Source organism: Amphiura filiformis, chromosome 1, assembly GCF_039555335.1.
Source record: "Amphiura filiformis chromosome 1, Afil_fr2py, whole genome shotgun sequence".
NCBI lineage: Eukaryota > Metazoa > Echinodermata > Ophiuroidea > Amphilepidida > Amphiuridae > Amphiura > Amphiura filiformis.
In genome coordinates this window covers 80793099-80815759 of record NC_092628.1, presented here as the reverse complement: position 1 = coordinate 80815759, position 22661 = coordinate 80793099, and the positions used below count along the sequence as shown (strand labels likewise).

The window sequence follows — 22661 nt, the reverse complement described above, 5'->3', positions numbered from 1 at the left end:
TTCATTCATTTTATAAACAATTTAGTAGCGTGAAGAAACTGTTTAAATAAACTTTCTGGGTGTCTAAATTTAAAAAAAAAAAACATTTTTCTGGAGTTCTTTTGTACAGTATAACAAAACAAAATAACAACTTTTTCAAGATTTTCCAGATTAGGGTCAGTCAAATGAGCACAATCAAACAATTTCTTTTTGTTGGCCTAATCGGGCATGGCCTAATCTGGCATGGCCTAATCTGGCATGCCAAAACAGATGTATGTTAAGGTACAACATGGAACAGGTGGCAAAGAGAAAAATTAGGAAGAGGAGAAGAAATACATATTTAAACAAATTTTGTATGGTAAATTATAAATATGTAATGTAGTGTTACAAAAGATGCAGTACAGACAATGTATATTTATGAAAATGTTTTAATGTTTTGTTGTTATTTGTCCGTACCTGTACTCACCATATTAATTATCTCAGTGCCATTAGCAAAGGCGTGCATGCAACGAGTATAATATGCAAACAAAATATATAATAATGAAATTAAATTGTGTTAATCAGAATTATTGGAAAGTTGATTTAGATACGTAACTTGACTTATAGTCAATAGTAATAAATTCAATAAAAATATTATCATCAGCCTCTTAGCATAGTTTTATAGTTACATTACTGCAACAGTTACATTCAAAGACAACTTTTATTAGACAAGAATATTATATTTGACCCAAAATATACAAACAAAATATTATTATAAATACAACCACACTTCTGTCCACCTTCAAATATTAATTCATGTAATTATCATCACATTTCAAAAAGATTACACTTTACCCAAAATACACACACAAAATAATGCTAGAAAAAATTAACGTAATTGTAAAATCAAAATCATTGTAATTTTGTCATCTATCATGTCTTATAAACCATTACCATGTTTTGGTTGTAGTTATAGGATACAATATAATGGGCTATTCCAGTTGAAATCCACACTACCCCAGTGGAAGATTTTGGAAATATATTCCACAGGGGGAGTATGTTTTTCAAATTAAATTGTTCAGAGTTAATCATTTTAACAAACTCCCCCTGTATTATGGCTTAACTTATATCTTCCACAACTGGAGTGAGTATTTCAAATGGAAGTTACCCAATTGCCTATTCTATTCAAAATGTATACTCCCTCTGTGGAAGACTATAGCTGAATCTTCCACAGGGGTAGTGTGGATTTTAAATGGAATAGCCCGATTTTGTGTCAGAATTAATAATTGCAAATTATAAGTATTCAGCATGCAGTAAATATATTAATCAACTTTTTAATTGTTTTGAAGTTCCTAACCTTAAATAAGTCAGTAAGACATAAGTTGCATGTATATGTGACTGGACACGGCGAATCAGCCGTAAAGTCGGCCCCGGTCAATTTTGTTTTATTTCATGTTTAGAAAATATATACCATAAGCTTTAAAATGGTATATTATTTGACTTCAAACGATATCCAAAAGCGGGGTTATGATTTGTTGAACTCTGTTCCTTCGACAAAATTGTATTTTTTATCGGTTCTACATGTGTCTCTTTTTCTACATTTCTGGTAATAAATATCCAACAGTCATAATTGGCGGTCATTTCAAATCATCCCCAAGTCAACGAGGTTCAGAAATATCCTCTCATTGTTCATTGTTGATTATACATACCTAGACAAAATACAATGCTTTGTTATCTACCACTTGAACAGGATTTATCCAAAGCAAACAAAGACAAGAACTATTCTATAGAAATAGGTAGAAGCTTATTATCCTCTTCAGCAGTAGTAGTATTGATTGATTTAAACAGCGTTTGATAAGATACTTATGCATAGCAATTGATACACCTATGAATCGACCTTCACATACATTTTACACTTTAAAGCAGTATTCAGACTTTTTATTATGCGTACAATATTGTATGCAACATATCTCGTTGTTTAATCTATTGCCATTCTATTTCCAGTAATGTTTAAGTTCTAACGAATGTTTGATGACCTAAAATCGATAATATATTTCTACTAGATATTACATGTAACATATTATCGATTTTTTTCATCAAACATTCGTTAGAACTTAAACATTACTGGAAATAGAATGGCAATAGATTAAATAACGTAGATATGTTGCATACAATATTGTACGTACAATACTCGGAGTCTGTGGAGCGCTTTACTCAGAATACAATTTGCCGAGTTTACGGCTGATTCGCCGCGTCCACTCACATATGTTAATATATGTTACATTTTTGACACATAAAGGGGTTAAAATCAAAATTATATCAGATTGACCATATTTTACTGCTAACCTCACTCATAACAACCAAATATGCATTCACTATTATAGTGGAGGGAAAGAATTATTATGATAAAACGATTCAAAAGCAGCTGCTACTAATTAGCACACAACATAAAAATAAGTTTTTAAAGATACTTTAAAAATTTAACTCTACTAAGGGTTTACCAATCAGGAGTATAAACTCCTGGCTCTGTCCTGCCTTAAAGCAGTGTCAAGAATTCCAGTAAGGACCATAAACAATGTTCCAAGTTCACATAATATAAAGAAAACAATATCACAAAAGTTGAAAAAAAAAATAATATCAACAATATCTTGTGGGAGTATTTTGCTTTGGTTTCCAGCTGAAAGATCTGTGTCTTACTAATTATATAATAGTTCAAGTTCAAGTTCAAGTTATTTTATTGACATCACCAAATAAATAGGTACAGTCAAGTTATACAAAAGATACACATATAGAAAATATAAAAGAGAATAAGTAATATATTTCCACAAAATGAAGTTTTTAGTATACAATAAATATATAAAATGTGATGAAAAAAATGATATTTCCAAATAAAATAAGGAACCAATCAAGAATCTATACCCTACACAATAAGCAAAATAAAATTGGACTCTCCAACATTTTTTCTATATTTGGTCAAATTATCACATAATCTTATGATTATACCAAACACTGGTTTTACTTCTGAAAGACTTGTCAAAGGAATGAAAAACTATTATCTACTAGCATTGTCTCACGAATTGTTAAAATCATTAAGTGATTAAAATAGAGGTATGTCAGGTGTGCACCTATACCCACTCACACACAAGTTTAAAATATCTTGAGTGATTTCAAAATCAGAATAAACATCTCATGACCTTTCAATCAATCAACTGATGGCAGGATCATTTTTTCCAGGTTCAATGAACCAAATTTTTGGCTAAATTTCCGGAATTCTGGTAATTTCCGGAAGATTTACATTTTTGAGGTTTGATCAGAATTTGCCATGTGTGCATATCGCTCATGGAGGGGGAAATGGACTATGTGTTCCCAATTGGGTTCACCATGCACCCGCCAAACTTTGATCTTCAATGCATGCATGGTTGTAGTGTGTGTGTATTAATGTGTTGTGTCGATTACGCACACTAAGGTTATCAAATTTGCTTTGTTATTCTCATCCTTCAAGATAAAAATTACAAGTGTACAATGAAAAATGCTGCATGTGCATTATCTTGGCCCCCCATGTGTAACAAACCGATACTGTGGTTGTCCCAAAGTGTTAAGCAGAGGGTTATATGGACTGATTCTCCTATAGTATTTGGCAAGGTCCTTTAGCACTGCCAATTTCTCACTGTTTACAGCTTAAACACAGAAATAGGGTTCTGATTAGCTAATTGAATCACGCTACATAGCTTCGTGTGACCCAGGCATGACCAAATTCTTTTACCCGGCAAAGCAGTCGGGGAGTGCTGAAGGACCTTGCTGAATAGTATATCCTCTTTGTTCTCGTCTAATTTGAATTTCTTAATCATTAAAAAGATATCATTACTAATAACCTTGTAATTCTGGAATGTCCTTGTAGAGATCTAATGATTCTGGATTTGCAAATGCTCCTCGGTGGGTCACTTCTTGACCAGCAATCACATTCCTTACTGCTACTTCCACTTTCTTGCCATTGATTGTATACTGGAAAAAAAAAAAAAAAATCATTTTAATATTTACAAAATTGCAATAAATTGAACCAGGGTTCAAAATACTTTTTGATTTATACAACAGCCATTTTGAACATAATCTACAAAAAGTGGTCATTGTGTACTTTTAGCCATTGGCAAATATTTTTCATGGGGTCATTGTATGACATTTGGGGCAAATCACACTTAGCCCTGTGTATTTTGAGCCCTGATTCAAACAAAAGGGCAGCAAACATTTAAGCAGGGCGAGTCGACAGGCCTTAGGCCAAAAAAAAAAAAAATTGTTGTGTTGCCCTCAACCGCCCGACCCTAAATCCTGAAAAATCAGGGTCGGCATTTTTTTTTTTGAATGATGATTTTTACAGATTTGTTCAAAAAATCAATGTTTTTCACTTAAAATTAATATTTTATTGAAAGACTAGTCTTTAAATGATATCTAACAGGTATCCAGAAGTCAAAATTGACAAATGTCCCTAATTGAAGAAGCATTATTTAATATTTGAGGGATTTTTAAAACTGAAGGTTTAAAAAAAAATCCGACCGTCCGACCCAACTTTCCCATTTTCCCACTTGAGGGCAACACAACAATATTTTTTTTTTGCCTTATCATGTTTCATTTAAGTTGAATATGTGAATCCACAGATTTTAAATCATGCATGATAACATCACATAATCTACCATTACATCATCCTTTGACATCAAAAAAAGGATAGTTTTCATCTGACAACCCTGCTGAACAGTTTCAAGAGTTTTTACACTCTTAAAAGAGTGTAATTTGCTTTAAATGTCTGTTGTCTATCAGATTTGTCTTTCATTATGCACTCACTGGAATGTCTTTAGTCTCCAGCATGACCTCTGGTACATGTCTAGCAGACAGCTCTCTCCTGATGGCTTGTCTCACTCTCTGTACTACTTCCTTGCTGAATTCTACATCGGGAACCATCTTGAGAAATAAAATCACTCGTTCTTCACTGTGGACGTTACGCTGGGGCACGCACAAGCTATCCTGAATCTCTTTGAAGTCTTCAACTGTAAAAATATAGCAAACAGACTATGAAGTAGAGTCAATATTACTTAGTAAATCTATGTTATGATTTGTGATGGAACCACTAATATGCTACTTCTTATTTTACAATCAAATGGGAAAACATTTTGTTTCACCAGCATGCAGGGACTATCTTTTGAAAATGAAGTTAAGAGCTGTAGAATGCGCTTATGTTTTCTTCAAGAAGAGCGTAACAAATCATCAAAAGGAGCTTTAAATCGCTCTTGCAGCTGTTAGTAGAGGAGCAATTCTCTTGCTCCTCTCAAAAGCCAACCCCGAGCATGTAGACACAGTTGTAAGTTACCAGCAAATCCAAATGAGTATTTATAATTTGTAACGGTTACTTTCATTATAGACTGAGAATATTTTACATCAAGCGAAGTTCTTGACACCTTTAAATTTCAGGTTTAAAAAAAAAATATAATTATCACCTTTTTTACATGTTTTCTACTCATCATGCTGACTTACCAACATTATAAATATCTGCACTACCAAACCTCACACCACTAGGGTTCAATGTACCATCACTGGCGGAATGAAAAATACATGCACATCAGGTATTCATAATTAAAAATTAACAATATTAAATGTATCAACATGTGCAAATGGATTGCTAATGAGGGCAGACCCTATATCAGAAGAAAATTGGTCTTGTTTTAGTATAGTGTATTATAATAGAGTATTAGGTAAAAAGTTGGTGAATTTAGAAATTAATTGTTCATCATATAAGTTGTGAGGTAAATCCAAGTAAATCCTTAAGAACACAACAATTACACTGGTTCTGATCCTATAAGCACTGGCAAACATTATTTATGTCTAGACCCGGGGGGGGCACATCAAACATTTTTGGTGGGTATGCTCCCCCGGAATTTTGAGGTGGTGGGTCTATGGGAGCTGCCGGCGTACCGGTAAAAGGGGGTCTTTCGGAGCTGCGAACAGGGCTGTGAACAAGTAAAATGGGGTCTTTTGGAGCTGCGAAAAGTCAAAATCAAGGGTCTTTCTTGGATTTTTGGTTGAAAATCGCCTGAAAAAACAAGAAATATGAGGAATGAGCAATTTTGGGGTCTTTTAGAGCTGAAATTATCAAAATCAAGGGTCTTTTGGAGCGTTATTTTGGTCAAATATAGGGGTCTTTCGAGCTGCGAAACCCAAAAAGGGGGTCTTTCCGGGGAGCATACCCGTATGGTCATTTGTGTTGAGTGCCCCCGGTCTAGACAAGGTCAAAATATTGAAAAGCACTCACTTTTACCATCAAAAGGTCTCAAGTTGAAGTGTGAATTAGTAGTGGAAAGCAACATGACAAACATGTTGCACTAGAAAGAGAACTATTGACATACCTTCTTCCTTGCATAAGAATGCCTCCAGTTTTAGAGTTTATGGTACAGAAATCCCCATGTGCCCAAACACCTACAACAAGTAAAGTAAGAAAGGCATACCGGCATCATATTTTGCTGTATCATACATTTGTGGTACACATTACATTTATATTTATTTTGTCATTTTTTATTACTTCATTATCTTTATCTTTGATGTGTATAATTGTTTTGTAGTTCTTGTTGCAGTTCGAAATTCAGCAGCATTCTATGTGATGATCGCCATTGGGGCATAAAACCCATGAGTAATAAAACCATGTTGTAAGAACAATAAACATTTTTTCTGTGTACTGTATATCTTTACTTCTGTAAAAATTTGGAAGGCCCTCATCCAACCCCGGGGATCCAACATGGCAATTATATCAGTTGAATGCAATAATTGACCAGGTCCCTATGTAACAATCCATGAAATACCACGAAGTACACCACATTTGTAGTTAGCAAGGCTGTTTTGAATGAGGCACATGAAGTGCAACCTAATTATTGTGTCTTCCCATCTTTACTTTGATGCTTACATTGCAACATTGTGAAGCACTGCAGATTAATTCAAAGTCGACTACATTATGTATGATAATAAAGGACATTACCTACCATTGTACTTTGAGAAGTATGCTTTCTTGTATTTCACTCCATCCTTATCATTCCAGAAATGCGTAGGCATACATGGGAATGGTTTGGTACACACTAGCTCTCCACTTTCTCCATAAACATGTTTGCCTGGATACAGAAACATACATTGTATTCAATTGTCCACTAAGTATAGGCAATGTCATGAAAAAATTCTTAAATGCTGCATGTTTTGATGTCTTTACTAAATGGTTGTTTTTTTTTCAATTCTTCTTGAATTATGATCCTCTGGTTATAGTTCAAAAGTTATCAAAACAAATCCAACTGAATGACCAGCTTTGCCGCTTCTTGTTGACTGCTTCTTGTTGGATGCTGATGTAGATGGCGTTTTGCAATACTCTAAATAGGAGCTACTTCCTTCCGTATATAACCAGTTGCTGAAAATGCCATCTGTATACGTCACCGCACATCAGGTAGTAGCCAATGATCCGAGAAGCAGCATTATTATGTTTTGATGAATCCAAGTGTGTGAAAATATCGGATCCAACACATAATAATGATAAAATTGGATGCTTTACGCCCAATATTTATTGGTCTCGCTATGAGTTTAAAAATATTGGACTCGACTACGTCTCGTGCAATATTTTAAAACTCATAGCTCGACCAATAAATATGGGCTCAATCGATCCAATTTTATATCAAAGCTGGTCATTCAATTTGTGAAAGTGCTATGATGCAGCACAAAACTTTGTTCTTTCTATCTGATCCAATTATGCACTTACTTGTGAACGTTTCAGCAAACACTGTTGCCTTTGTCAACACTTACTCTACCGATCCTGATGAATTTATTCAATCATGCCATTGAGGTATGTAACATCACCTTTAATTGGATTTGTTTGAGAACTTTTGTACTATAATTTGACGGACAATCCTGATGACATGAACCTCTGGTTTGACTCAATGTATCCTATCATGATATTTTCTGAGTATGCTCCCCAAACAAATCCATTTAACTGGCTTATACATTTGGTGCTGTTGATCTTATTACTACTGAACTATTTCATTTTCTTTCCTACCTTCATCATTCCAACTCTCTATTGCCATACCCAGATTCCTGCCTTGTATTTCTCCTCTGTATACAGGTAAATTCCAATTCTGTCCCATGAAACAAGACACAATATCTGTCCCTCCTAATAAAGAGAGAATTAACATAAATGTCTTTTTACTTTATTATACTGGTAGCCACAGAGAACATCATTTGGGTCAAGTTAATTAGATCAACAGATTGATACATTTATGTAAATAATGCTTATAAAATCATTAATAACTGTTGATATTTTACACTGCATAGGGGTAACAAGATATAGGATGGTGGTCCTTGAATGCAAGAGTTTCCTGAGTCAGTTCAGTTGGCAACATCTATACATGGTGGCTCTAAACACACACCCTCTTGATGACCCCCCCCCTCCAAATGTGTATGACTTTTCAACTGTGGATTGTTATACACCCACATTCTAACCGTGGAGTTTTATACACACGGATCCGTACATAATCGACTTTGTATTACAAAATGCCGGTGTTATGCCTCCCTCTATGGTTCAAAGACACTGTTTTTCCAACAATAGAGCTTGTATGTATATTATATGCACACCTCCAGTTTCAATGCGAATACAAACTCAAAAGATATATTCACCTTACCACCAACTCTAAGAGTTTTATTGGCTGATTGTGAACATAACCTACATTGTAACTGCAGACATTGTTTATAACACTATTTATGCTACATAACACTGTCCTTTAAGCATGGATAACCACAGTTTGTATGTGTCACAGTTACACCTTGTCTCATGTGATAGTGTCTATAAAAGCACACACACCATCACCTCCCCTCCCCCACCCATCAAGTAAGAGCTTCTTCTTTACTTTGGTGTAGACATGAGTTTGGTGTAAGAGGTGATCCTGTTGACAAGATGCACCCTCACACATCCCCCACACACACCCAGTACGTACCTGATATTGAGCCAAGTAAGAGGTTCTCGTTTACTTTGGTATAATAGGAGCTTGGTGTAAGAGGTGATCCTGTTGACAAGATGTACCCACACACATCCCCCCACACACACACCCAGTGCGTACCTGATATTGAGCCAAGTAAGAGGTTCTCTTTTACTTTGGTATAATAAGAGCTTGGTGTAAGAGGTGATCCTGTTGACAAGATGCACCCCTCACACATCCCCCACACACACACCCAGTACGTACCTGATATTGAGCCAAGTAAGGGGTTCTCGTTTAGTTTGGTATAATAGGAGCTTGGTGTAAGAGGTGATCCTGTTGACAAGATGCACCCCTCACACATTCCCCACACACACACCCAGTACGTACCTGATATTGAGCCAAGTAAGGGGTTCTCGTTTAGTTTGGTATAATAGGAGCTTGGTGTAAGAGGTGATCCTGTTGACAAGATGTACCCCCACACATTCCCCCCACACACACACCCAGTACGTACCTGATATTGAGCCAAGTAAGAGGTTCTCCTTTACTTTGTTGTAGACATAATCATAAGAGCTTGGTTTCAGATGTGATCCTGTTGACAAGATGTACCCCCACACATCCCCCCACACACACACCCAGTACGTACCTGATATTGAGCCAAGTAAGGGGTTCTCGTTTAGTTTGGTATAATAGGAGCTTGGTGTAAGAGGTGATCCTGTTGACAAGATGTACCCCACACATCCCCCACACACACACCCAGTACGTACCTGATATTGAGCCAAGTAAGAGGTTCTCTTTTACTTTGGTATAATAGGAGCTTGGTGTAAGAGGTGATCCTGTTGACAAGATGCACCCCACACACATCCCCCCACACACACACCCAGTACGTACCTGATATTGAGCCAAGTAAGAGGTTCTCCTTTACTTTGGTATAATAGGAGCTTGGTGTCAGAGGTGATCCTGTTGACAAGATGTACCCCCACACACATCCCCCCACACACACACCCAGTACGTACCTGATATTGAGCCAAGTAAGGGGTTCTCGTTTAGTTTGGTATAATAGGAGCTTGGTGTAAGAGGTGATCCTGTTGACAAGATGTACCCCCACACACATCCCCCCCCACACACACCCAGTACGTACCTGATATTGAGCCAAGTAAGAGGTTCTCTTTTACTTTGGTATAATAGGAGCTTGGTGTAAGAGGTGATCCTGTTGACAAGATGTACCCCACACACATCCCCCACACACACACCCAGTGCATGCACCTGATATTGAGCCAAGTAAGGGGTTCTCGTTTAGTTTGGTATAATAGGAGCTTGGTGTAAGAGGTGATCCTGTTGACAAGATGTACCCCCACACACATCCCCCCACACACACACCCAGTACGTACCTGATATTGAGCCAAGTAAGAGGTTCTCTTTTACTTTGGTATAATAGGAGCTTGGTGTAAGAGGTGATCCTGTTGACAAGATGTACCCCCACACACATCCCCCCCACACACACACCCAGTACGTACCTGATATTGAGCCAAGTAAGAGGTTCTCTTTTACTTTGGTATAATAGGAGCTTGGTGTTAGAGGTGATCCTGTTGACAAGATGCACCCCACACACATCCCCCCCCCACACACACACACCCAGTACATACCTGATATTGAGCCAAGTAAGAGGTTCTCCTTTACTTTGGTATAGACATAATCATAAGAGCTTGGTGTCAGAGGTGATCCTGTTGACAAGATACACTGAAGAGAGTCTAACTTGTGAGTTTCCTCTGAAACAAAATATATTTATTACAATTGTGAATAATATCATATGGATAAACTTTATTTATACAAATGTGCCCATATGAAATAGCTAAAACTAATTAATTTAATTCATGTGTGTGCAAAAGAAATGTCATTTTCTGCACAAGGTATTTGTTTCGACACGGTACATAGGAACATTACAACATTATTTCATAGCCATAAACTGAAATGGGCAGCTGAAGTTTTAACAAATTTAATCATATTAGAATTATGATCTGTATTTGGTTGGGTCATATCAGGATTCCTAGTTATGACAGATATTGTCAGATTGGTCTGGGTTGGGGAATGGTATTCTTGTCAGGATATGAGGGGTTGCAAGAGCAACAGCATCAACAACATTATCGGACTAGACAGAAAACTCAAATGACAGGAAATTATGGAAATAAATAATTGTAGGCATGCAATTATGATAAGGAATACTTACTTGGGTAAACTTTCTTGTCATTTAAGACTTGTAGCCACTTAGCCCCAGTACCTAATATAGTAATTCTGTATGAATATTGAATAAAGAAGACAAATATTAGAATATTTGTGATGTGTTTGAAATGTTGCATCCCTTCATATAAGAAAACTGCATTCGGTTATGAGTTGTTGTCAGTAAACAATAATGGTATATTTTTGAGCATGTCTTCATTGGCTCAATGTAATTAATCCATAGGGAAGGATGACAGATTAATAACAGGAGTTCCACCATAACATTAGGGATGGCTCCAACACCCAACAGACAATCACTGGTGCCATGACAGAACCAGCAGTTTAACCACTTTCTATCATACATTCTAATTAAGTGGGTGTGGTTTGTAAAGAATTCACATAATTTGATTGGTTTTGGGGTGTAGAATATGACACAATAGCTCAATTCTACTTGAGTAGCTATGCTGTTTGACAATGGGCATGCAAGTGACTTCTGGTGGATATTTCAGCAATTCACTCTCCCAGATAGATCGGCTGGATGAAGATGCAAGAAAAATGCTTAGTATAGTGCTACACTATCGTAAGTGACATTTTTGGCCAAAATGAGATTTTGACGAATTATGGAAGGCCATATAAAAACGCACATTTTAAACCAGGTTTTAAGTTTCAAAAATGCTTAATTATTTTTTAATTAATAAAATAAAATACCGTAAGTGCAATGCAATTTTAATTAATGCATGCAAGACTATCGTATGTGCCACTTACGATAGTCTTGCACGCTAATTTTGTTTTTCATTTGCTGCAAGACCATCGTATGTGCCACATACGCTACTTTATTGGGCCTAAACAACAAAATCACGGAATGCTACACCATCGTAAGTGCAAAACAGTCTCTAACACATCACTGGCTGTGACGCTGACGGCTGTATGCGTTGTCGCCATGCTGACTAAGTTCATAGCTCCCATGACTGGTTATAGAGACGATAAATCCAGGGTTTTTAGTTTTAGATTCAGTAATTAATCTTGAGAGATAACATTACGGCAAAAGGTGTCTTGCTATTGTAAATATTATGTGCCAAAATAAATTAACACTTGTTAACAAACATAAAATGACAAAATATTGGATATTTGAGCCGATATTATGCATATCTTAATTTAGCAATGCCTGGTACACTCTCGTATGTGGCACATACGATAGTGTTGCACTCTACACTTATTTATATTTGAGTGCAACACTATCAGTATGTGGCACATACTGATAGTGTTGCACTCTCACACTCATTTCTATTTGAGTGTAACACTATCGTATGTGGCACTTCGACATCTAAATCAGTAAATAATTCATCGATTTATTAACTTTAACACCATTTATATAGTTTATATTATTAAAATCAAATTGCTTTACATTCCCATGTAATTTTATGGCTACTTGAAACAAACGGCTACGCTAAACACAAAAATGCTCCTCCTGTAAAACTGTCCAAACTGCACTTACGATAGTGTAGCACTCTGCCGACGTAATGATATCAAATAACATTTTTGTGTACATACCCCAGTTTATCCACCAAATCCCAGAGTACATTTGGTGATGGTACTAGTGGTGAGCCATCATATAACACTATTGCAGCACCCACAGCTAATGCTGTAGCTAACCAGTTCCACATCATCCAACCTGTCTGTAGAAAAAAAACCAATTCCAATGTTCATCAGTAATTCTCTTCACCATCTATTTTTGCACATTTTGGTTGCTATCATGTGCTTAAGGTGGTACTGCACCCCTTTTTCTCAAAAAATAACACACTGGTAACAAAAGTTATGTATATTATAAGGGCAAGGAATCCAGTTACTACACAGGAATTTCAGTGACTCAAGACAAGCAGTATGTTATTTATGAGGTATAGCTAGAATGTACCTCATTTCTTAACATATATGTGACATGATCAAGGGGAATGAGTCGCATGTCGGCAATTTTCAATTAGAAGTTTTTTGCATCATTTTCTGGCAGTTTACAAATGCTACATTTTGGTGCAAACCGCATCAAAATCGGACATCTGGTTACTAAGTTATGAGCAATTTATCATGGCTGAAAACAATATAAGACATAAGAATTTAAACACTGTTTTTGCCAATATCTCAAAAACAATATTAGTGACATCCGACTCATTCCCCTTGATCATGTCACATATAATGAAACACTTGTCTTGAATCACTGAAATTTCAGTGAAGTAATTGGATTCCTTGCCCCTATAATATATATAACTTTTGTTACCAGTGTGAAGTCATTTTTTGAGAAAACTGCAAAATGAGTCACACAATTTATCAAGGAGTGTAGTACCACCTTACCAATATGGCAGTTCTTGAACAGGAGCGAATGTCTCACTGCTTTTATGATTTCATGTGCAAGACATCTTTATTGACAAATCCAATAAGGATGTGGAGAAAAACAAAGTAATCACTGTCAAAATATAGAATTTTGAGGTAGAAAATGCATTTATTTAGATTTAAGAATTTTGTCATACCATCGCAGCAACAGGTTTTGGACACACAGACAGAATGACACACTGACAAACAGATACAATGACACTCAGATGGACAGCCAGAGGATTGGTTACAAACATACGCATGAAAAAGAGTCCAAGAAATGGTTTCCCGCCACAGCTCCTGCGGCAAAGCATTACTAAAGCCTTTATAAATTGGCTTTAAAACAATATGTAAACTTACTGTGGTGTAGTATATAATGACATCATCTCTAGTCATATTTCCATGTAGAATGTGCTCTTTTAGATGCTGCATCAATGTTCCCTGTCCAATGATTAAAAACAAATATACCACAAGATTATTTGTGATCCCTTGGTTAGTATGCACTGTTTAGGATATTTCCTGGTTGTGCCTTGTTATGAACCTTTCTTTTACTTTATATCTTTATGGTTATCAGAATATATATGCACTGTACGTTTCCTGGTTGTGCATTTGCTTCAAATATTTTTGCAGCTCATTCAGCAGTGCATTTTGGGGCCAGGTTATCACTCTTTTGAGTATCCTCTATTACTTAGGTAATCAAAGCGATGCCACATTGCCCGCCATCTTGTAGGTACATGCCTTTTTTGGGTGCCTTAAACATTCAATCCTTCATGCATAAACGCAAAATACCACGCCAATGTACAACAACAGCTGCGTGATCCGCTACACTCTGCTCGTAGTATCCAATGCATGTACACGCTTATTCTTGAACAAATTCATCAGGACTGTTCCATAAAACTGTATATTTGTTCATATACTAGTCCAAGTTAAACACACTTACGTGCAGACGTTTCGATAGCTACCAGCTATCTTTCTCAATGCTACTGTTGATGTGATGATCGCTGTACAGCTGTTGTTGATTGCTGCTGGCAACTGTTGCCAGACGATTTTTCCATCAACAGGTCGTCATAGATGTGACTTAGGTTGTACTGGCCCTCGTCTCGGTTCATTGTTGCTCCTTGCTTTCTGATGGTGATGGCCTCCTTTATCCATCTTGTGTATTTATCACTCTCTTTTCCGACAATCCTTGCCTCCTCCCAATTGATGATATGATTATTGTCCACAACATGGTCAGTTATCGCAGATTTATGGATGGTAGATTGCGAAGCTTTCCTGTTGGCTCTAGTGCGGATATTGGTAGCGACTTTATCTGCCTCACTTCTATGTTCATCTAAGCGCTTCCCGAATTTTCTACCGGTTTCACCTATGTATGTGAGATCACAGTTTTTGCATGGAATAGAATAAATGACATCCGTAGAATTTTGCGGCTCGCGTTTATCTTTCGGATGGATGAGAAGGTTGCGTAAAGAGGTGTGGGGTTTCATGGCGGCATGGATGTTATAAGACTTCATGACTCTAGCGACACGCTCAGACACCCCTTCAACATACGGTAATGTCACAAATCATCAATTGGGAGGAGGCAAGGATTGTCGGAAAAGAGAGTGATAAATACACAAGATGGATAAAGGAGGCCATCACCATCAGAAAGCAAGGAGCAACAATGAACCGAGACGAGGGCCAGTACAACCTAAGTCACATCTATGACGACCTGTTGATGGAGAAATCGTCTGGAAACTCTGTTGCCAAGCAGCGATCAACAACAGCTGTACAGCGATCATCACATCAACAGTAGTATTGAGAAAGATAGCTGGTAGCTATCAAACATCTGCACGTAAGTGTGTTTAACTTGGACTAGTATATGAACAAATATACAGTACACGCTTATTAATTTGTACCCACAAGATGGTGAAAGGAGGAATAACCACTATTGCCTTCTATTCTAATGCATGAGGTCCTGGGTTCATTCCTTGGCAAGGCAACTTGATGAGATGAAAGGAAACAATTCTAAATTTAGTTGGTACATTAAATTTAATTTAATTGGCTAAATCAAATTCAGATTCCCATTGTACATAATAGAACTACCCATGGTACATAATAGAACTGGACAAAATGGAACACAAGTCACACTTGGGCATTCTGCTTAGTTGTTGAAAGAGTACATTAGATGATATTACTTGTCTGAATCTATTCACTAAAAGTTACGCAATCTTTGCATATCTTAGCCTTACTTACTATTTGACCTGGTTTACACACCAAAAATGAATACCTGTTTTATTCACATAATTACAAACTTGTGGAACTAGGAATGTTGGTACCTATTACATGTAACTTACCCCTGCTGAGTGTACCATACATTTAGGTACACCTGTTGTACCAGATGAATACATGATATAAAGTGGATGATTGAAAGGCAGTTGTTCATATGTGAGTGGTGGAACAGAGCCATCTGATTGCTTGCCGGATGCCAGAAAATCACCCAGGAATGTGCTATGGAACAACAAGGAATTATTAAGGCACATAATTAGGTTATGTTGCAAGTCAAATATTATTAGCAATTAAAAGGAATTGGTTCTCTGGGTTGAGAAGACAAATTTTAATTACCCAGAGCTGCAAGCGCAGATAAACGTTGAAAAATAAAACCAGAGCATCTGGCCGGATTCAAACCGGCAACCTTTGTAATACTAGCACAATGCTCTAACCATCTGAACCACAGATGCACACTACAAAAGATCAGAGGATTAATATCTATAGGTATTACTTGAACTTAATATCTATAGATTTCAATCCTCCACTCTTCTCCCTTCTCTTCTTTTCTCTGTGGCTCAGTTGGTTAGAATGTCGTGCTAGTATTACGAAGGTTGCCAGTTCGAATCCGCCAAGATGCACTGTTTGGTGTGCTTTTTTTCAACATATATGTGCACTGGCATTAATAGTAGCTTATAAACATCTCTGATATGTTAATTGTAGAAGTATACTACATGATGACTTTGTTTAAAATTAGGTGGTATTCACAGAATTTTACAAAAATTGCACAGATAAGGTTTATGTATTTTTGCATAAGAGGTTTTGCATTTGACCTTTGGAATTACATATAAGGTATTTCCTGCCCAGCAACAAATTGTAATGATAGGTATTGCTGTAACCCAACTCTTGGCCTAACTCCCATGATACAGTTGGGAATAAAACAGTTTGGAAAACTGTCTTTTATTTCCGATTTCAATTATATAGTATCACTTTTTCAAATCTCTTAAGTTGAGAGTAACGACCATGTTTGAATTCGAAGTCGCAGATTCTAATCGCGCCCGCTAACCTAATCCTGTGTGACATATACACATGCTAGAAGGGCAATATGTTGGTACAGTTGTGATGCAACCACATCCAACGTGGCGTTACTCTCAATTTCAGACAAGACACACTATAGAACCTTCAGAGTAGCAGACATACCTATTTTTGATATCAGCCACATCTATATCACCCTTATTTTTCACATATGGTATAACCACAACCTTCTCCAGTTCTGGTAGACCCAGTACCACCTGTCTTAGTTTAGCTAAGTGATCATGTGTCTTGCCATTATATACCACTGCATCAACTGAGAAGATTAGCTTGGGTTGAATCTGTTTGAAGCGGTCCAGTACACCCTGCAACAAGGCACCAAAAAAGCAATTAAGAATTTGACATTTGTTATGTAATAGAAAATAACGTACAATCTCACAAATATGTACTGAAAGGAACCCAAACATTGTAGTCTGTTCAGGAATTGAATGGAAACAGTTGCGTTTTTCATCTGAGTGAATCAGTTGTGACACATTTGTGAGCTCATCTATGCGGCATCTTTAAATGTGTACACCAGCGCATTGAGTGAATGTTCGCAATTTGGAATGAAATACGCACTGACGTCATTGACTCACTAAGGTGTAAAATAGCATATATAATTCTCTGTGTGTAATGAATATGTTTCAGGGGCGGATCCAGGAATTTTCAATAGGGGAGGCGCCCAATTTGAGGAAAACTTGATGTAACAAATGACTGCGAAGCGGCCATGGCGTCGCGGTAGCGTGCCGCAAGTGGGCGTCTGAGGGGGGATGTGCTGTCCTCAGCAATTTCTGAACACAACGCCACTTCAGCGCCCACACAAAGCCAGGCGCCGCTCTGCAAAAATTAGGGGGTACCCACCCCCCTAAATCCGCCCCCTGTGTTTTATTAATTTTTAAGCCATAAGAATGTGTAACTTACAGTAACACCAAAATCTGGTGATGTACTACTCCACACAGCTCCTATACTTGCTACAGCTAACATGGCTGTTATGGCTACCTCGCAGTTTGGAATGTAACCTAGTGATTCAAATGAAATTCATTTGTAGGAATTATATCAAGACAGTTCCATTTCCATATGCATTTTTTTTCTATTAATGATCTTTTTTCTTTCTTTTCAAATTTTCACCATTGGTTGTAAATATAAAGTAAATGATTTATTTGTTTTGTGAAAAAGGAATATTCAAAAAATTCAAACACTAAAATTGCTTGTCTTGCAGAAAATAACATCACTTGTTTGCCTTTATTTGCCCTTTCACAGATCCGCCATCTTGCTACCAAACAAGGTTCTCCCTGCAAATGCATGCGCAAAAAGTGCATTTTTTATTTCTCACGCTTTTTAGCAATGTGCAAGACAGCTTTTTCAAATCGTTAACGGTAATTAAAGCGCACAATTGACAGGCACACGGAAACACAACAAACACTTTGCAGGTAGAACCTTGTTTTGAGATGACCCTGCAAAGGGTGAATAGCACAGCACTGTGTAAACACAAAAGTGGGACTCTGATTGGCTGATTGAGTCATGTACACAAAATGAAAAGCTATGAAACATTGAACAGATTATTGCAAACAGAACATAACATTTGATGGAATGACTTACCCACTACTCTATCACCACTCTTAATCCCCATTTCTTTCATGGCAGCAGCATACTGGGCAACCTTTTGCTTCAGTTCATGGAATGTCACTCTTTCAACATTGTCTTTACCTTCAGCTGTAACGATAAAACCACAATATCAATACTGGAGAGTCACATGGAAACTACACAGTCGCCTGCTTGCAGGATGGTATCGATAGATCACAATAAGCATGAAAATATATTATAAACAACAGGGTTTGTCCACGGTTTTAAATAAGAGTCTGAAGTTTGTGTGTATGCTGCAAGGTAAACTGTGTATTTTGTTCAAGTTTGCGATGTTTACAGTTATGTATGGGGGTGGGTGTCTGTGTGGAGGTGTGCCTGTCTGTCCCTCTACCTGACTGTCTTCTGCTTGCCTACCTTCCGTCTTCTTTTAAAACAATTGTAGCAAATGTTTCTACTAAATAAATATGCATCACCATTACACTTTCTAAAATCAATTGTATCCAGGTTTAAGTCATGCAAATCAATAACAGTAAATTGATACCAGCTGTTACTCGCATCTATTTCATACAAAATGTATATTGTATTGTATTGTGAGCATTAAGGGATAGAACTGACAGATATGTAATTGGTTTTGTCACACATATGTGTGTAATTAGGATCACCTTAAGTGTAGAATTTGTAAATATTAACATTTTTCCAACAATTTTTTTTTTTTTAATTCTATTTACGTTTACCGATACATATGAATATGCATCATTATACTGTAGAGTGTAGTTAATGATTTTATGTTTGTGTGATACTACAGTAAGTTGGTGATACTGACAATTATTCTTTTTTTTTAAATCACAAAAATGGTAAAAATCAGGCTTTCATTTTTGAAAATTGCAGGAGCTCGGTTAATCGCTCTCCTGTGTTTACTAAGGTGCTCAACAAGGAGCTCAATCTTTTCATATCTGTATTTAAACATATGGATTCAAGTAGTGAGGTGCTCAGTAATAATCCTGATCCTGAAATGTTGTTAAGGAGAGCTGTAGGAGCTCTGGTGCAATTGAGCTCATCAAAAACGAAGGTCTGAAAAATAGTGTTGTGTATATTCAAAATAGGGGGGCATTGAGTACTTTTTTCCATTAAACACTAAACTGAGTTCATTTTCATTTTTGACATTTTTGAAAGACTATTATATGCACCTCCCCATATATCAACCTTGTCAACGACCTAGAGTTATGTAAAATAATATGATGTCTACAGTCTAATTTTAACCAATTTATTTGAAAGTTGGGTTGTTTCATCATCTGTACAATAGCTTACCTGCTGCAAATATTGCTACTCTGTCATCATCATATCTCAACATATTCTCTGCATAGTTGAGTCGACTTCCATGGAACCATTCAGGAATAGCATCTATCCCTTTACTGGTGTCTACAACCTGAGGAATGAGTCACAACCACATAAAATTATCTTAAATGTGAATGAAGATCAAATGATACCTTTAACTGGAGAAGCATCCTATATATTATGAGAAATTCCATTCACATTTACTATGTGAAGCCGAACTAAGCCAAGGGTATTTCCTACACTGTACCACTACCAATACAAAATGCAGTAACACATTGGAGGGAGATTTGATACCCTGTTTTTAGTGGTGCCATTGGTGTTTAAATCAAATTGACACAATAACCCTAGCCTAATTGGGTTTTGACAAAGAGAAAGGAAGGAAGAAAGAAAAAGTTGTTTTCTCCTCCGAGGTTTTGAACGAGTGACCCCTCAGGTGTGGAACAACCGACCAGGCGGACCAGCGATAGCAAACCATGCATGCATGTGATCATTGCTGGGCCAACATGACTTCGAATGATTACGCAATTGCAAAACAGAAGGGGGAAAAAAGAAGAAAAAGATGACATGGGATGCTTAGTGTTGCAGGTGCTTGGTAGAGAAGTATTAGGTACTGATCAGTGTTTGAAATAAGCAATTATCTTCTTGTACTAAATCACAGAGGACAACCATGATGAGCCATGCACTTGACAACCATATATTTTTACCTCCAAAATCACGATTTATAATAAATTAAAAAAATTGACATGTTTCAATGTCATTTGTGTATGCTGGGAAATAAGAAGCACCGGACCAAGGGCTACTTTGTTTAAAAAATAGCCCCTGGTTCACAGGGAACCAGGGGCTATTTTCAATGAACCAGGGGCTAAATGGCACCTGGCCCCCACTTATTTTCCAGCCTGTGTACATTGTAATGTTCACCTGTTCAGCATGTTTCGTTCCCTGGGGTTCGAATTCATAGGTATGGTATAAAAAGCATCAAACAAATTTGATTTTTTGCACCAACAAATTATCACTCAGTTAAAAATATTTTGAAGACAAGCAGAATTGATGCTTAGGTTGTCCACAGGACAAGCTCCTTTATTTCCTTATTTCAGACACTGGTTAAGGTATGAAACTATTTACGGTACCTTTATACATATCCTACTCCTACATCTTACCTACATGTATATAACCACATTTGAATGTAACTCGGGTTACATTAGTCCTCTTTGCATACATCAATCTATGAAGTGTAAAATATTAACACTTACTTGTTCATATGGTTGAGAGTGGATAATATCAAAGAATTTCCAACAGGCTTCCCAAAAGTCACTGTATTTATCCACAGACCACTGCCATAGATCATGGTAAGATTCTGAAACATTCAGGAATTAAATAAAGGTTTAGACCCTGGCAGAAACTGCCACTAATATGATAATAATATCCACACCAGTTATCCAGACTTGTATGTACACAAAATGACTTGGCTCCTTGGGCCAAAAAAAAAAAGTCTGTCTCAAACACATATACCGTATGGTAACCTAAAAAGCTAAGTGCTATGGGGTTTTTTTACAGTCAATGCACAATGTTTATGTACAGCTTGATATTAAAAAACAGAAACATAGTAATATAAATACACAATGAATAGTTTTGTTAGTCTCTGGGCGCCAGTCTTTTACAATCATGGTGAAATGTGTACAGAAAAACAACAACCAAACTGCCAAAAAAGACAAAATTGGATCACGACACGATACTGATTTTTTTTTTTTTTTAATGAATGTGCTGACAAAATTAAGTTGGACGTGGACAATTATGATAGCGCACCATTCATACCTGATTGCTCAGTCAGTATCGAACTAGTAGGGAATTGGGTTGTGGATATTTCCTTTAATAGCTTGATGATCATACTATATTATGAACCTCGACCTGCAGTCATGCCCGTATAGCATGGAGCTGCATTAGTCCTGCCAGCAAGACTTCAGTCTTTATCATAAACATAGTCATAATGACATCTATGGACCTGAGTTACAGTTAAGCCAAGAAAAAAAATTGTTTGCTTGCCCTCAAATGAATTTTAACAATTGGGTCGGTCGGTCGGGATTTCTTTACTTTACCGTACTAGCAAACTCTACTGTTTGTATTAATTAAGGCTTAAAATATGAAAAATCAGACAATTTTGGTGTCAAAATGAATCAACTAACATAAAAAACAACCAAAATGTTGAACACAAGCTCTAAAATACATTTTTTTTACATCTTCAGTTTATGTAAAAAAATGAAAAGGAAAAAAAAATCTTTTTCAGGAATTTCCAAAAATAGGGTCGGTATCCTTTTGTGCAGTAAATAGAAAAAATTTTTTTTTCTGATTTCCAAAATTAGGGTCGGTCGGCTGAGGGTAAGCAAACATCTTCTTTTTATGGCCTTACTGGAACTATAACTTGGAGCTGTGTGTGTGCATTTATTGCATGTATCTGGTGTAAAAGTACATGTAGTCCGCAACGCAAATTTTAAAAAATGGGCAAAACAGACACATCATTTATCGGTTCACATTTTCGTATTGGTGCTGCCCATTGTGCGGAGCTACTACGGTATGGGCCCGGGGTATGGGTTTCTTGCACTCTACACCCATCGAATGTGTGTCATCAGCCCTCAGACACACACATACAGACATAGAGTTGTGCAGTAGCAAGTTTTGTTGAAATTTTTTTTAATTTTTTAATGTTTACATCAATGACAGAAGTACTCCCATAATTGACAACTCAAATACAAAGGATATCAGTTGGCAATCTTAATATTATGCAATCAAGTTTACAACACATCAGGTTTACAATGAGCAGAAAGTCACTGAGTCACACCATTCAAGTACCAATATTGATTACTTCAAGTGGCCTACTGGAGTGACCAGATATAACTCTGTGTGATTTCCATGTTA

The 22661-nt window shown here is 36.8% G+C and overlaps 1 protein-coding gene across 1 annotated transcript in view; it reads right to left on the bottom strand.

Moving 5' to 3' along the window:
* Window positions 1-22661, bottom strand: part of LOC140154393 (acetoacetyl-CoA synthetase-like) — a 29852-nt gene that overhangs the window by 5746 nt on the left and 1445 nt on the right. Inside the window, exons 2-17 of the mRNA XM_072176963.1 lie at window positions 21002-21105; window positions 19725-19842; window positions 18432-18545; window positions 17754-17851; window positions 16962-17158; window positions 15851-16004; window positions 13878-13958; window positions 12708-12832; window positions 11167-11231; window positions 10586-10708; window positions 8027-8140; window positions 6975-7100; window positions 6348-6417; window positions 5479-5537; window positions 4792-4994; window positions 3831-3960 (exon numbers count right to left, since the gene is read on the bottom strand). Coding sequence (XP_072033064.1) covers window positions 3831-3960; window positions 4792-4994; window positions 5479-5537; window positions 6348-6417; window positions 6975-7100; window positions 8027-8140; window positions 10586-10708; window positions 11167-11231; window positions 12708-12832; window positions 13878-13958; window positions 15851-16004; window positions 16962-17158; window positions 17754-17851; window positions 18432-18545; window positions 19725-19842; window positions 21002-21105 — 1881 coding nt within the window. The remainder of the gene's footprint in view (window positions 1-3830; window positions 3961-4791; window positions 4995-5478; window positions 5538-6347; window positions 6418-6974; window positions 7101-8026; window positions 8141-10585; window positions 10709-11166; window positions 11232-12707; window positions 12833-13877; window positions 13959-15850; window positions 16005-16961; window positions 17159-17753; window positions 17852-18431; window positions 18546-19724; window positions 19843-21001; window positions 21106-22661) is intronic.